The sequence below is a fragment of the Arachis hypogaea genome, chromosome 10, assembly GCF_003086295.3.
Source record: "Arachis hypogaea cultivar Tifrunner chromosome 10, arahy.Tifrunner.gnm2.J5K5, whole genome shotgun sequence".
NCBI lineage: Eukaryota > Viridiplantae > Streptophyta > Magnoliopsida > Fabales > Fabaceae > Arachis > Arachis hypogaea.
Genome location: NC_092045.1, coordinates 2503564 through 2518807, shown reverse-complemented (window position 1 = coordinate 2518807; position 15244 = coordinate 2503564). Strand labels below are relative to the sequence as shown.

Here is a 15244-nt window from a genome sequence, read left to right as displayed (position 1 = left end):
TGAGTTATGTATTGCAATTCGTTTATCAACTTTTAAAAGTAAATATTGAGAATATTTAACACTATTATTATATTAAAATTTACTATATGCATAACTTTTGAAACAGATAATAATAATTAAGTAATTGATATCAAACAAATCATAAGAGTGCATATGTTTTTACTGTATAAGGCTCATTTAAGTATATGATTGTGTTAAGCCATGCTACTACTAGGCTGGCATTCTATGATTCCATAACACATGGTTGATGTGATACACAGAACTGCGTGAATCATGTGTGGAGTTTCAAATAATTGCTTGCAATTCAAGGCAGAAAAAAATACACCAAAGCAACTTGTTAAATTAGGTTTTAGGATTCCTTTCTTGTTATAAAAAGCCAAGGCCCTCAAGATACCAATTTAATATGGAATAGATTTACACTGTTTGGGTATGCTAAATTTGTCGTCACAATAACATCTACCTACTCTATAACTAGTTGATTTATCAAGGGCAATTATGCAATTCCTTCATAGTCTGATTCGAGTCATATCGAAGTATCAAGAAGTAACATAAATTTGTGATGTCACTTCGTCATTTAAGTAGAAAATAGATTACCAAGTGCATCTTTTCACAAATATTCACATTTTTCTTGAATATTTTTTTACATTTGACCCCATTTTCTCTTGAATGAAATACCAAATAAAGCAGGTGATACAGCTGATATTGTATAGTGGAACAAGATTCATCAGTACCAAACTTATAAACTGAATTCAATAAATGTGCACTGAACACGGCCATAGGATAACCAATAACATAGGAAAAAGGAACAAGCTCTTGCTCGTGTTCCTGCTGATTCAGAGAACTGTTCCACTATATGTACAAAACATTAGTTTGCTTGGAGAAGATCAATCCTTATGAAAGATCAAAAAGTAACATGAGATCAATGAAACTCTACTCACTAGACTCACTTCCAATGGAATTCAACTTGGTTGAAATCAGGCTCCTTTCTTCTTGTGATCTTTCGCAGCTTTGACTTCCTTCGTCAGCATTCTTGGAGCAATCGCCATAGCCATGAGCTCTTGGAAGAGCAGCTTACAAGCATAAGGAATGTAAACCTGCATAGAAATGAATAACAAAAGACTACCGAGTTCAGAACAAGAAAACCGCAGAATCCATTAATACATGCCACGAGAATATGGAAGATTCACACCCACCTGAACAATGTCAGTTTTGTTCTTGCACCCCCTGCACTCAAAAGAATTCTTCTTGAGGTTAGCAATAGCTATCAACCCACATTTCTCACACACGTGAACCCTATATGCATCACTTTGATCAAACAATCTCTCCTTTAGGAAGTGCGCGGCTCCATGGGCTATCATGCAATCTCGTTCCATTTCCCCAAATCGGAGACCTCCATCACGTGAGCGTCCTTCAGCAGGTTGCCTTGTCAAGATCTGCACAGGACCTCGTCCACGAGAATGGATCTTATCATCAACCATATGCTTCAGTCTTTGGTAATATGTAGGACCCAAGAAAATCATAGCAGATAGCCGCCTCCCTGTATGACCATTGTACATGGTCTCAAAACCTCGCATTTGGTACCCACATTTATGTAAAGCTTTACTGATATTGTCAACCTGGGTCAGAATAGTACAAGTGTAAAACATCATCAAAACCTAACCAAGCACAGCCAATAAAACTTGAATATAGTTGCACAAGGAATGGTAATTTCAACAGGTGAAGTAGACAAGTATTGTTGTGACCGGAACTCCGAAAAAGGATAATTTATCCACAACAGACGCTCAATTAAATGCAGATTTTTCTAAATCTTGCAGACACACTTTATCGGCATAATAATTTCATAATGTGAATTGCAAGAGTACATTCATCCTACACATATGGAGAGGTTACAGTAAGATTGGAGCCGCTGAAGTAGCATTTGATGCAAGTAGCTTAAATATCTTAAAAGTATATAGTCGCAGCGGGAAAAGCTACTTACAGTAACATCTGTAAAAGGAGTTGCATCTCCTTCCTTTCCCATGTGTGCCGCTACCTTCCCCATGATACACTCGATAAGCTGGCCAATAGTCATACGAGAAGGAATAGCATGTGGATTGACAATAATGTCAGGGGAGATGCCTTCAATGGTCCAGGGCATGTCTTCTTGCGTGTAAGTCATACCAACTGTCCCCTTCTGACCATGTCTACTACTGAATTTATCACCAATCTGTGGTATCCGAACAGATCTCACCCTCACTTTCACAAATCTTAATCCATCAGCATTTGTTGTCAGAAGAACCTACAAAAGACAGCAACGGAAAAAGAAGTGCCAATATTAAGGATTTTAGCATAAAAATAAGGCCTCATGGTATAATTTTAGTTACAAGACCAAAAAGAAAGAAAATGAGCAAATACTAGCGACCACCCTTGCATTGCAGCAAAGCTATATATAATTCTGTTTTAATATATAGTGATATATTATTAAATCATTTTATTATTCACACAAATATGTATTATATTAATTAAATATTAAATATATTTTATGTATTAAAGAAGTTCTAGAATAATATATAAGTTCATTAGTTTATCTTAACATGCAATTAAGCTCTAATACCATAGCTCAAACTCAATCTATAATTCATAAAACGTGACAGACAAATCATTGAGAGAAACTTACTTGATCAACAATACCCGTTTCACTATGCCGTAAGCTTATGCTGTGATCACGTCTTGTGTAACGTGCAGCTTGTCCCTGTGCCTCTTCCTGAGATATTGGGGTGGTCTTTCCAATAATAACATCCTCACCAGATACACGTGTGCCCTATATTACAGCATTGCAGTGTGAATTATTTTGTTTCCATTTATATCGAACATTGGGGACAGGCAGGATCAGGATGTTCGAAAGCATAATCCAAACAAACTTACTGGTGGTGCAAGGCCATCATCATCCAGCTTATCATAAGAACCGTGCCTCATACCCTGCAAAATAGACATTGATTATACAAATAGCAGAACCAACTTTATTATTTGTGGGGATGGGTTTTATGTTTTTATGGGGTGAAAGGGATAAAATTGCATCGCAAGAAATAATCATGCACTAGCAAAGCCAAAAATCTCACCATGGTGTTGGTCCTATCTGGACGACCAAAATCTTCTTTGACAAGGGTTCCCATCTTCTTCTCTTCATCTCTGTAAAAGTTAAACAAAGCAAATCAGAAATGAATCAAGATCCAAAAAGTGGGTGAATGCGTGATTTATCTGGGCAGAGAACATACCTATATGATCGGAAAAACAGAGACCGGAAGAATCCACGATCTATTGATGATTGGTTCATGATGACAGAATCTTCTTGATTATAACCAGAATAACAGGCAATGGCCACAATGGCATTCTAAGACACAGGATTAAGCATATAAGGATATTTAATCATTAAAATGGAAAAAATAATATATAAAGAAAGGAAGAAAGGATTTACAATTCCAGCAGGGAGCTGCCGAAAATGTAGATGCTCCATTGCTCTTGTTGTCACCAGTGGTTTCTGAGGATAATATAATACATATGCCAAGGTATCCTAATAAATGGAAACCATGAGCAGAACTCAGTATTGAGTAGAGTATAATATACAGAAGAAATGTAAAACATAGAACAGGTAAAAAGTACCATTCGAAATTGGTAATTGGTTACATAAATTCCCATTGCTTGTTTTCCCATAGCAGATTGATATGTATTACGTGGAGACTGATATCGAAGTGAAAGGTGAGTCAAATGACCAATATGTACTAATCTCAATGACAAGACAGTAAAACACCAAATTACCTGATTGTGATCAGGAAATGGTATAATAGACGCACAAACACCCAAAATCAGTGACGGGTGGATTTCACAATGAGTATAAGTATCAGCATAAGCTTCTTCTGGATTAAGTCTTGCTTGCACAAGATCCTACAATATTTTATGAACAATATGTTATTATTCCAAAGTCTCCTAATCTACACTTATGAACATATATATAGACTGGAAATGCTTTTCAAAATTCACATCTGGAATTATTGTACTGACATTAATAGTCATCGAAATCATAGTTGTCTCTTCTTCTTCTGTGTCTATGTATTCTATGAAGCCCTTGGACACAAGATCATGCCATCCGCCCTCCTCCGGGGATTCCTGAAAAATGTTGAATAGCACGTCTAAGCAATCATTTAACAATACCAGCACCCAATATGCACTTGTTACTACTGGCTCACCCTCTGTTGCAAAGCATGAATATCCTTCTTTTTTATAAGTAGCCTTTGCTTGTCCACAATGAATAGAGGACGACTGCAGCGACCATAATCTGTATATATACGCAATTCTTTAAGACGGATATCTCTAACAACCCCAACTTCAGTATTAACATCAACCTGCACCACAAGAGTAATCAGCACCAGTAGTAATGCAATAAAGTATCGAAGTTTTGAGCAGACAACGAGACAGGTAGATAGTTACCCGGCGTCTCAGCTTTCTCAATGTTCTGACCAACATGTCGGGATCACGATGGATGCCCACCCAGCAACCATTTACAAAAATTTTGGTAGCTTGGGGAATAACTGCAGGAGAAATTTCCTATAGAAGCAGAAAATAAACAATCTTAACCACAAATCATAAAAGAGAATGAAGCAAATTTCACAATGCAAGAAAACCATTAACACCTCAAAATTTTCGGTGCCCCATTCTTCCAAAAACTCCAAAATAGGAGATGCTGCTGAACCAACTGTTATGTAAACCATCAATGCCAGATTCTTCACCAGTCCACAGGCCTAAATGATAGCCCAATCAAACTTATAAACACAACTGAGAAAGATCACTCATGGAAAGTAGCATTGTAAAGTATTCTTGGAAAGCAAAATACTCACTTGTCCTTCAGGTGTTTCTGCAGGACACATCATTCCCCATTGTGAATTATGCAGCTGCCTTGGCTTGGCCAACTTGCCTGAAATAAAAGGGAAACTAAATTCAATTCTAAATCTTCATAAAGCGCAGTCTTAAGGCTTGGATGAGTAATTTTATTTTACCTTCACGCCCTATGGGAGAATTCAATCTTCGCAAGTGAGACAAAGTGGAAGCATAAGTTAATCTATTTAACACCTACAACAGATAATCAACAAGGTATGTGTTACTTCCACCGTAGAAGGAAGAATGCAAGACTCTTGAACAATAACAATAAAGCAATGATTCATATTCAAACCTGTGATACTCCAGCTCTAGTACCCGCAGCATTTGCTTGCCCCCAATTACCAGTAGCAAGTGAGTATTTAAGACCACTTGTGATGGTTTTTGCTTTGATAGCAAATTGCAGGTTGACATCTTTCCCATTATCAACACACTGCACCACCAAGATTGTAAGGTATAGTGAACTTTAAATGATATAGTAACACATGCCAAGTTGCAAATAAAAGCTATAGAACACACCTTCTGCACATAGCCCCTGACATCTCTAGTAAGCTTTCTGAATAGCTGCATCACAGATTATAGTAACCAGGAAATAAGGGGAAAAAATACCTACATAGAAAGACAAAAGAAGTTTGACAATATCAGTAACTAGATAAACAAACCATTCTAAAGAGACCACCAAGTAAAGGCCCAGCCAGGTCCAGCCTTTTGTTGCCATAATGATCCCTATCATCTTCAGCCCTCCGTCCAAGGGCACACAGAAGTAGCCGGTGAATGATATATCTGTGGGACAAAGCATAATAAATATTTTACCCAGTTAAGGTCATTAAAATTAAAACAAAATATCTGACAAAATGAAGAAAATTACCCAAAGTAGTATGCTTTCTTTGTCTCGCAATATTCTCCAACACCAACATGAGGAAGCATCTCCTTTTGGAGGATCTCTTTAGCATACCTACAGATTGAAGCACACGTGTAACCCTTGCTCAATAATGGGTGAACACAAATCATCATCTGGCTCGAAAGAAATACAATTCAACTCACTTAATTCTCTTTTCCTTAGTTACACCTACAGTTGCTCCTCTTTTCCCAATGTAGTCAAGTGCAACCTGGAAGGGAGATTGTCATATTTGAAATAGAAATTAAAACAAAACCGTGCTCTATTACAATTTTTCACTAATAACATTATATCTCAATCATCTCTATTTATGTACTTCATATATATATATATATATATTCAACCACAAAGTTAGATAGCATGCTCTAGAAGAAAAAGATACTGTTAGACAGAGCGACTGTAGTCTAGAGATGGAGAAAATTACTTCATTAAGCCAGTTAAAAGAATCCTCACTAAAAATTGATTAAACAAAAAATCCAGCTGCTAAATACGCCAAAGATTTACTATAAATTCTATCTATGCAAGCCTCATCTTGGCTGTAAGCAAATAGGAAGGCAATGGCAGCACCAACCTGCTGATTTTGAATCACAAATGCTTCTTCCAAGGATGGACGAAGCAACTCCATCATTTGAGTGTCTGAGAAGTCGTAGCAAATATGTTCAAGTATATCTTTGTCAGCAACAAAGCCCAATGCTCGAAACACAATAATGATTGGAATTTCTGATCGAATGTATGGAAGAGTAGCACGTATATATTGTCCTGAAGAACCCTGAAGGAACAACAAATGCATAACACATTCAGACATCATCATGCAAGACATTTAACAACTAGCCAAAACAGTTGATAATTGTTTGCATTTACCCCTTTGGAGCTCGCCCTAGACAACATGCGAACAAACATAGTACTGGGTGGTCTATTCTGAGACTCTGCCATAGAGCGGACCTCCGCAACATAGGCATACTTGTTAGGCTGCCTCTTCTTGAAGACATATACATGATTGGTGCTCATCTTCTCCTGAGCAATCAGAACCTTTTCACTACCATTGATAATGAAATATCCACCTTGATCATAGGGGCACTCCCCAAGCTCAGTCAAATCCTTCTCCGAATTCTGATACAATGTGCAATAACTAGACCGGAGCATAATAGGAACCTAACACAGAAACACCCAATTACCACCAGTATTTCAGCTACAAAACACAAAATTTGAACAGAATCCAAAACTAAAATACAAACGCATACCTTGCCAATGAAGACTTTGGTGAAATCCTGTGTCTCAGTGACTTCTTCACCATCATGGCCTTTCTTGATAACCCTTTTGGTGACATCAACATACAAAGGAGCCGAATAGGTGAGGTTCCTCAACCTAGCTGCCTTGGGGAATAAGGTAGCAGTTTCACCATCAGACTCAGTCATCATGGGCTTACTCAAGTAAATCTGACCGAAGCTGATTTTGTAAATAGTCTACAACACAAAAACCATAAATTATGATCACCAGCATCACTGAAACAACAACAACACAGTAAAAAATTAATTTAAAACAATGGGGGAATGAGGAGGGGTACCTCTGCAAAATCGGACTGGTGACCGGGATTGTGCTGGGATTCGGGGCGGATTTCGATGTCGGCGGATTCGTCCACGATTTCCTGCATAGTGTTTTGGATGAACTCGTCGAAAGAATCGAGCTGCTGGCGAACAAGTCCCTTCTCTTCGAAGTAGGCGGAGATGACAGCCCAAGCGTCCTCCTGAGTAATCTCTTCCTCGTCATCCTCCTCCTCCTCCATTTGCTGCTCGTACTCTTGCTCATCTTCCAGGTCCATTATTTCCCTCTCTATTTTCGGAATTTAGCTTCTTCTTTTTTTTTTTGAAATTTAGTTTCAATTCCAATTAGGTTTTGCCTCTCTTTTCTTGTTCTTCTTCTTTCTTGTTCTTCTTCTTGTTTTTGTGTTTGGATAAAGTGTTTTTTACGTTCGAATAAACGAAGAGGATGAGAATGCAGCGAAGGGATGAAACCCTAGCAGAGTGGCAGACCCAAGATTGGGGTTTCAGAAAAACGAACAAAGTTACAGGGAGTGCTGCTTTTATAACGGAGGAGAGGGGATCTGGCAACGCTAAACGCCCGCAAGTCGGTTGGGACTTGGAGTTGGGACCGGAGATTTTTCCTTTTTCTTTTTTCTAAATGGATTTAATTTGAACGGTGTAATAATAAAATTTAGACCAAAAAATGAAAGAAAAAAAACAATACATTGTCAAGTATATATATATATATAATCTTACTATAAATATAGGTAATTTTTTGTGTTTAATATTGGCATGGTAATGGTATTTTTTAAAATGTAGATTGATGGGTGTTATTCTTAAATGTATAATTGTTTAATTAGAAAAGTAGAAATTAGATCATCTGATTTGTTAGAAGTATAGAAATTGAACTATCTGATTTGTAGAGGTACAGAAATCGAACCGTCCGATTTATATTAAAAATAAATTAAAAAATTTGAGGTACAGAAATTGGATCTTTCAATTTGTATACATTTTACAATTTTAAAAAATACCAAAAATTATAATATTAAGATAAAATTTAGATCCTCTAAATTTTGAATTTTTATTTTAAAGAGTAAACTATAATCTCTCACCCTTAAAATAAATGGTAAAAAATAAAATTTTATTTTCTAAAATAAAATTTAAAATTTAAAAGATCTAAATTTATTAAGATATATCATTACTTTTATTTTCATAACAAAAAAATACCCTAAATATAGCGGAAGTTGAAATATTTTTGAACAAAATATTAGGTGATTTACTCATCTATCGGTCCATCAAAGTTAAGATGTAACGATATAAATCAAGTCATTCTTTCTAGGTTTATAAAAAAATCAATCAAGTTGATATTTGGTACAACAACAACAAAAAAACAACTTATATTAATTGGCATCTTTATTCGAAAAAATATATTAAACACAACTCTGATGATAAGGGTGTTTATGGGCAAGGTTAAATTTAAGTAGATTCGGATCTGACTTTTTAAAAATTATTAAATTTATTTTAATTTGATCTAAAAAGTAATCAGAAATAAATTAGTTTAAATTAAAATTAATTCAATATAAAATTAATATATATAAATTTGTAAATTTTATATGTTAAATTAATAAAATTTTATTTTTAAAAATTAAATTTAATAAACATTATATTATATTTATATTAAAATAAATTATTTTAAAATAAAAATAATATCATATAATATAAAAAATATTAATTAAAGTATAAAGTATAATATAACATTTTTTATTTTATTTTAAAATTTATAATTTTTACTGTATTTCAAAAGGGACCAAATAATCAAAAAAATAATCTAAATTCCATCCGTCGAATAAAGATAATAAACTTAAATTTAACAAAATTTGTCTCGAATTCAAACTGAATTTTGAGTCTGATCGAGTCTTCACTTTTAATAGAGACTCTTTAAGAGTTCAAGACATTAAGAAATTTAGGATGTGTGGATTTATTCTACAAATTATGAAAGTAGATAATTAGTAAATATTATAAAGTACAATGATGTATGGAGGAATATTTGTAAGTCCTTTAATCTGTTAAGGAATAGTTTCACGTAGAATATTGGTCATTTGGTCTTCTTAACTAATTCTTTTGGTTTGAAAAATGAAGGATGAAAGATCCCTTGGCCAAGAAAGTGCCGTATATTTATATTTCTGATTTTGAAAGTAATATCAATGATTTTTTTGGTGAATGGACAGTAAAAATTTGAGAGATACTATACTTCCTTACTTGACCTTGTTAAATAGAGTATTCTTTTTATGATTCAGATTGTGAAATGGGCGAGGGGGTTCGTTGAAAGTGATCAACAACTCCTTCTAATATTTATTTTTCTAGAAATGGCTACTTGTGATTTTGTAAACGTATTTTTGGTTGGGAGGAGCATACCAATTGGCTTTGATTATGGCAAATCCGAGTTTTCAAAAAGTATAAAATTCTCATTTGGCTATGTATTCATGATGCAATTTTCGTTGTTGCTTTTTGTTTTCATAATATTTTGGGAAGCTCCAATTTGCGCCTTTGGTGTAATACTGAACCTAAAACGATTTTTTACTGTTTTTGTGAGTGTCCCAAGGCCAAAATTATCTGGCATAGTTTGAATTTGGAAGTTAACGTTCAACAGTTAAATTGCTGATTGCGCAGGGATAAATTATAATGCCTTCCTCTTCTCAACGACTATTTGGTGGATTTGGAAATATTATAATAATGATGTTTTTAATCCTGCTAATCCACGGAGAATGGATAAAGTTATAATTCTTATGCATGCTTCTCAATTTAAACTTAATAAGTTCTTATCTATGCATTATGTATCTACTCCTTCTTATTTGCTATTTTATTGGTCTCTACTTACTCAATTTTTGGTTAAATTAAACTGTAATGCTAGTAAATTTAGTGAATCTGCTGGTTTTGAATGTGTGTTGTGTAAGAATCGAAATTTAATTAACTGTTTAATTAAAATAAAATAAAATTTTAATTGTCTGGAATAGATTGAAAAATTTAGAAATATTAATTTGAGAATCAAAATGTGAGATTTAGATTCAGTGAATTTTTTCAAGTGGAAAAAGTGTAAAAATACGTACCGGCAATTTAGCCAACAGTATTGACATAAGTCTATCTAGTACTGTTGTTTATGAGAAAATAAAAATTGCAGAAAAAGTTAGAAAAATATTTAAAATTGAAAACCGGTCACTTATTCTAAAAGTTTTGGCTCAAAGTTAGGTCAAACAAACCTAAAACACTAACTAATTGGATTAGACTCGAGTTGGGCCCAAGCCAACATATAAAAGCTTCAATTGATGAGCATTCAGCTCATTTCACCACAAATATAAGGTTAGTGTAGCTGAAGAGAGGGAACATAAGAGAGGAATAACATTATTCATTTTTCTCTTCAATTGCTCATATATTGAGTTACAGAGCTCTGATTTGTGTGCCGTTTGCAACCACGCAAAATTCTCGCCGAGCTCTTCGATTTTATTTAAACAAAGTAGTAAGAATCTCAAAATCAATACTCCATTTCTCTGCTCTATACATTTTTGAATTTTTGAATTTGGTTATTGAAAAAAATTGTGGTTTTGGTTGTTTATATGTAATCTAGCATTAGAAAATGATTGTGTCTTATGCCAATTCATAGTGGGTAAAGTAAGATTTCACTTAACCCTTGTGATTTGTCAACTTTATGAATCCTAATTTGATTTTGATGAATTATATGATATTAGATTGATAATTGGTATTATTGAAGTTGACTTGGCTATTTGGAGTACTTGAATTTGAACTTGGTGTTTTAAGTCTGTAGAATATCGGTTAAGGTATGATTTTGACTTCATTTAGTTAATATGTAATATTGTGCGAGACTTAGGCTAATTGCCTTAAGATAGGCTAAATTCGTATGAATGATTGAATTATTGATTAAGTGTATGTGTGGTATGTGAATTTGTGAATGGAGGTGATATGTTTGTTGTGGAATGATAATGAGTATAATGCTATAAAATGAATGGATATGGTTAATGGTTGATGGTGTTTGTTGATGATTATGTTGGCAATGATGTTGATGAGGATTTAGGAAAATTATTTAGTATTGATATAAATTATGTTGAATTGAGGACTTTGAATCGGTTGATGAGGTGAGAATTGAATGGTTTAGATAGTTGAATGATTGAGAAATGATTGAGAAATATTTGATATGAATTTTTGGATTGTTTAGGCTGTGATTAAATTGGTTTGGTTTGAGAGATTTGGTATTTTGAAGATTTGACAAATGTGGTAAAATCTTGTTTTTAACTAACTTCGGCGGATCATAACTTGGTTCATGGAGTTTGAAATTGAGTGAAATTTATTTAAAACTAAAGATGGTTGTGAGAGCTTTAAAATGGTATAAAGATGAGGAAAATTGAAATTTTGTAAAGAAAGTAATGAACGTCGAAAGTTAGGTATAAAAGACTGAATCTAGTGTGTTGCAGAGAACCAGTAACTCTGGTTTGTGTGCATGCACACACGATCGTGCGCACGCACATACCAGAGCGTGTGTTGCGACTCGTGCGTATGCACAAGTCCTGTTTTTCACCAAAAATCCTGTTTTTAACTGTTTGACTTGCCCGACAAGCTTGTAAATTTTTGTTACACTTGTTTAAGATCTCCTAACTAGTATTTAGGCTTTGAAATAAGGGAGAGCACAATAAGTAAATTTAAATGGGTATTTTCTGTTATGAGTTAAAGATGGTAACTTAGACTTGGGATGAACTGTGGATGGACAGATCATAATGGATTGATGGAGTGTTGCGTTGATAATGAATTGAGAAAAATGAATGATTGAGGTTGTTGAAACTGACGAGAATGAGAAGCGATCACTGAGACTAAATAACCTATGATTGATATACTATGATTGGTAAGTTGCTATGCACCTGGCAAGGGAGGTGGTTAATTCTGCTTGTCGAAGTTACGGCACTGGCGTAAGAACAGTGGTTAATCTTGCTTATGTTGAGATATGAGGTCTGAGGCAGAGTATCCCGCTCGCATCCTTTCGAGTCACAAGAGTATGCCAAGCGTTATATCCCTAGATAATGTGCCGGGCACTACATCCCTTGGGAGCTAATTATTTTCGTAACTGAAAGGCGACATCCCAAGGGGATGTGTCGGATTGGTAGTTGAACCGACAAATGATATCACGGCCAATAGGACAGGCATTCATTATATGCATTCTTATGTGTTTGTTTGCTTTATTTACTTGCATTGTGCCAACTTGTATAACATGTTCAATTGCTAATTGAATTACATGCTATATATGTATATTACTTGTGTTTTACTTGATTGCACTATCTGTGTTTTCTGCTAAGATTGAAGAGGCTTGGTAGACGGTGGCGATGAGATTGCATGGAGGATATGTTGGCGAAGGTTGTGGGACAGCGATGATCTGTTAGTTTAGAAAATCCTTAAGATTAGATAACTTTTATGGAATTTTTATTAAAATGTTTTTAAGTTTGAATCATATGCATGTGGGAAGCTTTAGGATTGCATTTGGCTTCCCGAAACCTTATATCTTATTTATTAAGCGCTGTTACCATACTGAGAACCTCCAGTTCTCATACCATATGTTGTTGTTATTTTTCGGATGCAGGTCGCAACCCACCTCGGTGAGTTTGCGGATAGTGACCCAGAGCGGATGATGAGTCACTTTTGTCTTTTGTTTATTTTGCTGTAGTTATTCTCTCACTTTGATTATTGTACTTGTTGTTTTAGAGACAAATTTTGAGAGACAGGATGTATCTGTTTTAACTTTCAAAACTCTGTTGTACCTATTTTAACTAGTCGGCCTAAACTCTGCGAACTGTGAGTAGATATCTTTTGGACACACACACACACACACACACACACACCTTGTTTATCTTGTATCTATAATATCTTTTTCTTACCTTTACGCTTTAGTTATCGTGTGTAAATGCTTAGCGCTTTTGTATCTCTTTTTCTGCGTCTTTGAGTTTTTATTTCTTCATCAGCCTTCTAATTTTAATATTCGTTGATTATATACTATTGTATGGAGCTTTATAATTGTCGTGATACTTTGTCATCTTTTACTTTACGGCTAAAGGTAAGGTTTAAGGTGATAGGGTGTTACATGTTGCATGACTGTAATGGCTCTTAGTTGTGTGGCTTGTGCTAGTTCTTTACCACCAGCTACTATTTTTCGAAGCGAGCTTTTTGAAATCTATAGAGGAATAATTCTAGTATGGGAAGCTGGATTTAGAGAGGTTACATGTGAGATGAATTATTTAAATGCTTTTATTCTTGTTAATAATAGGACAGCCAAGTACAAAGTTCTAATAATGATTTGGTGACTAAAGTCAAAAATGTTTTAGGCTGAAATTGGAGATAGTGATCAATCTAATTCAAAGAAATGTCAACTAAGTTGTTGATGCCTTGGTTAAATGGATTTGGATCCTCTAAATTTTAAACTTTACTTTAGAAAATAAAATATGATCTATCACTATTTATTTTATAGGTGAGATCAAAAGAAAACATGAAAAAAAATATTTAATAATAAGAGATCTCACTCTATATTCTAAAATAAAAATCTAAAATTTAAAAGATTTAAATTCTGGCTAAATATGCAACATCCAATTGCATACAATAATTAAAAAAAAGGATGAGCCTTGAAAAAATTTAATAATGTTGTTGCAGTGGAATGTTTATATGTTTAGTGTGTTTCCTTTTTTTTATCCTTTGACACAAAAACAAAAAAAAACACACTATAAAGTACATAGCTAATATGAGAATTTGTAGTGCATTTCATGTGAAGCTTTGGAAAGTCTTATATGGGCTCAAAATCGTTTAAGATTTTTAAAAAATTAATAATTAAAAATTGATTATATTATATATACACAAAAATTAGTTATTAATATAAAATATATATTAAAATTAAATTAAACTATATATAAATATAGATTTGATATTCGTTGTGGTTACTTATGATAGAAATGACATAACAAAAAAAATTGGCAGAATACCTGGATAATATTGCTAAACTTATATGATATATTAAAGTGTTTTCTTAATGAAATAGAAATTAAAATTCTTTATAAAAAGAGAAACGGATGTACAGATTGGTTAGTTCAAAAAAAATCTAGAAACTCACAAAAGGCTTTTATTTTATAGATTAACTACTTAATGAGTTGACATACATTATTACGGGATCATAAAAAATAGTCTTATTTTGTAATATTAGTATTAATTTGTCATTTTTTAAAATTACTGGAGTTTAACTTTTTTTTTAAATTTATAAAAATAATATATAAAAAATAACAAAAATATTTTACATCAATAGAAAATAATATACAAATAAACTAATAATTTAACATATTAATATAAATAATATTAAATTAAATTATAAAACTCTAATAAAGTATATAAACACTCTACAAAATTAGTAGATAAAGATATATACTGTTATTTCTATTAAAAGAATATATAAATCTTAGTTATATACATAAAATTATTTTATTAAATATATTATCTTTTTAAGTATATTTAATTTTTTTATATAATATTTTTTTACTATTTTAGTACTTTTTTAGTACATTATAATTTATTATTATTATTTATGGTTAGTTATTTTGTTTAATTTATTCTATCTAATGAGACCATTATTTTATTAAACATGTTATTTTTTCTAAATTTTTAGTATTTTTTATATAATATATTTTTTAATATTTTTAAATTTTTTTAATATGTTATAATATTTTACTATTATTATTATATTATTTATAATTAATTATTTTTATTTAATTTATTTTACCTAATAAATTAATAATTCATATTATAAAAACATAACCATAATAAACCTAATACACATGAATAACAATTATAAAATTGTACGATGTCAAACAAAAAAAAAAGAGAG

At 32.9% G+C, this 15244-nt stretch overlaps 1 protein-coding gene across 1 annotated transcript; it reads right to left on the bottom strand.

The window, feature by feature from the left end:
* Positions 1–604: 604 nt before the first annotated feature.
* Positions 605–8031, bottom strand: LOC112714593 (DNA-directed RNA polymerase II subunit RPB2). Its single transcript, XM_025766211.3, has 25 exons — positions 7371–8031; positions 7048–7269; positions 6668–6958; positions 6378–6575; positions 5953–6017; positions 5777–5863; positions 5571–5691; positions 5428–5472; positions 5204–5341; positions 5031–5103; positions 4872–4948; positions 4668–4775; positions 4465–4581; positions 4224–4379; positions 4039–4143; positions 3796–3921; positions 3640–3717; positions 3455–3550; positions 3255–3370; positions 3099–3168; positions 2905–2958; positions 2657–2800; positions 1979–2278; positions 1194–1616; positions 605–1094 (listed from the first exon to the last, which is right to left on the bottom strand). The coding sequence occupies exons 1-25, from the start codon at positions 7623–7625 to the stop codon at positions 975–977; spliced, it is 3585 nt and encodes a 1194-aa protein (XP_025621996.1). The 5' UTR covers positions 7626–8031; the 3' UTR covers positions 605–974.
* Between the last annotated feature and the right edge of the window lie 7213 nt (positions 8032–15244).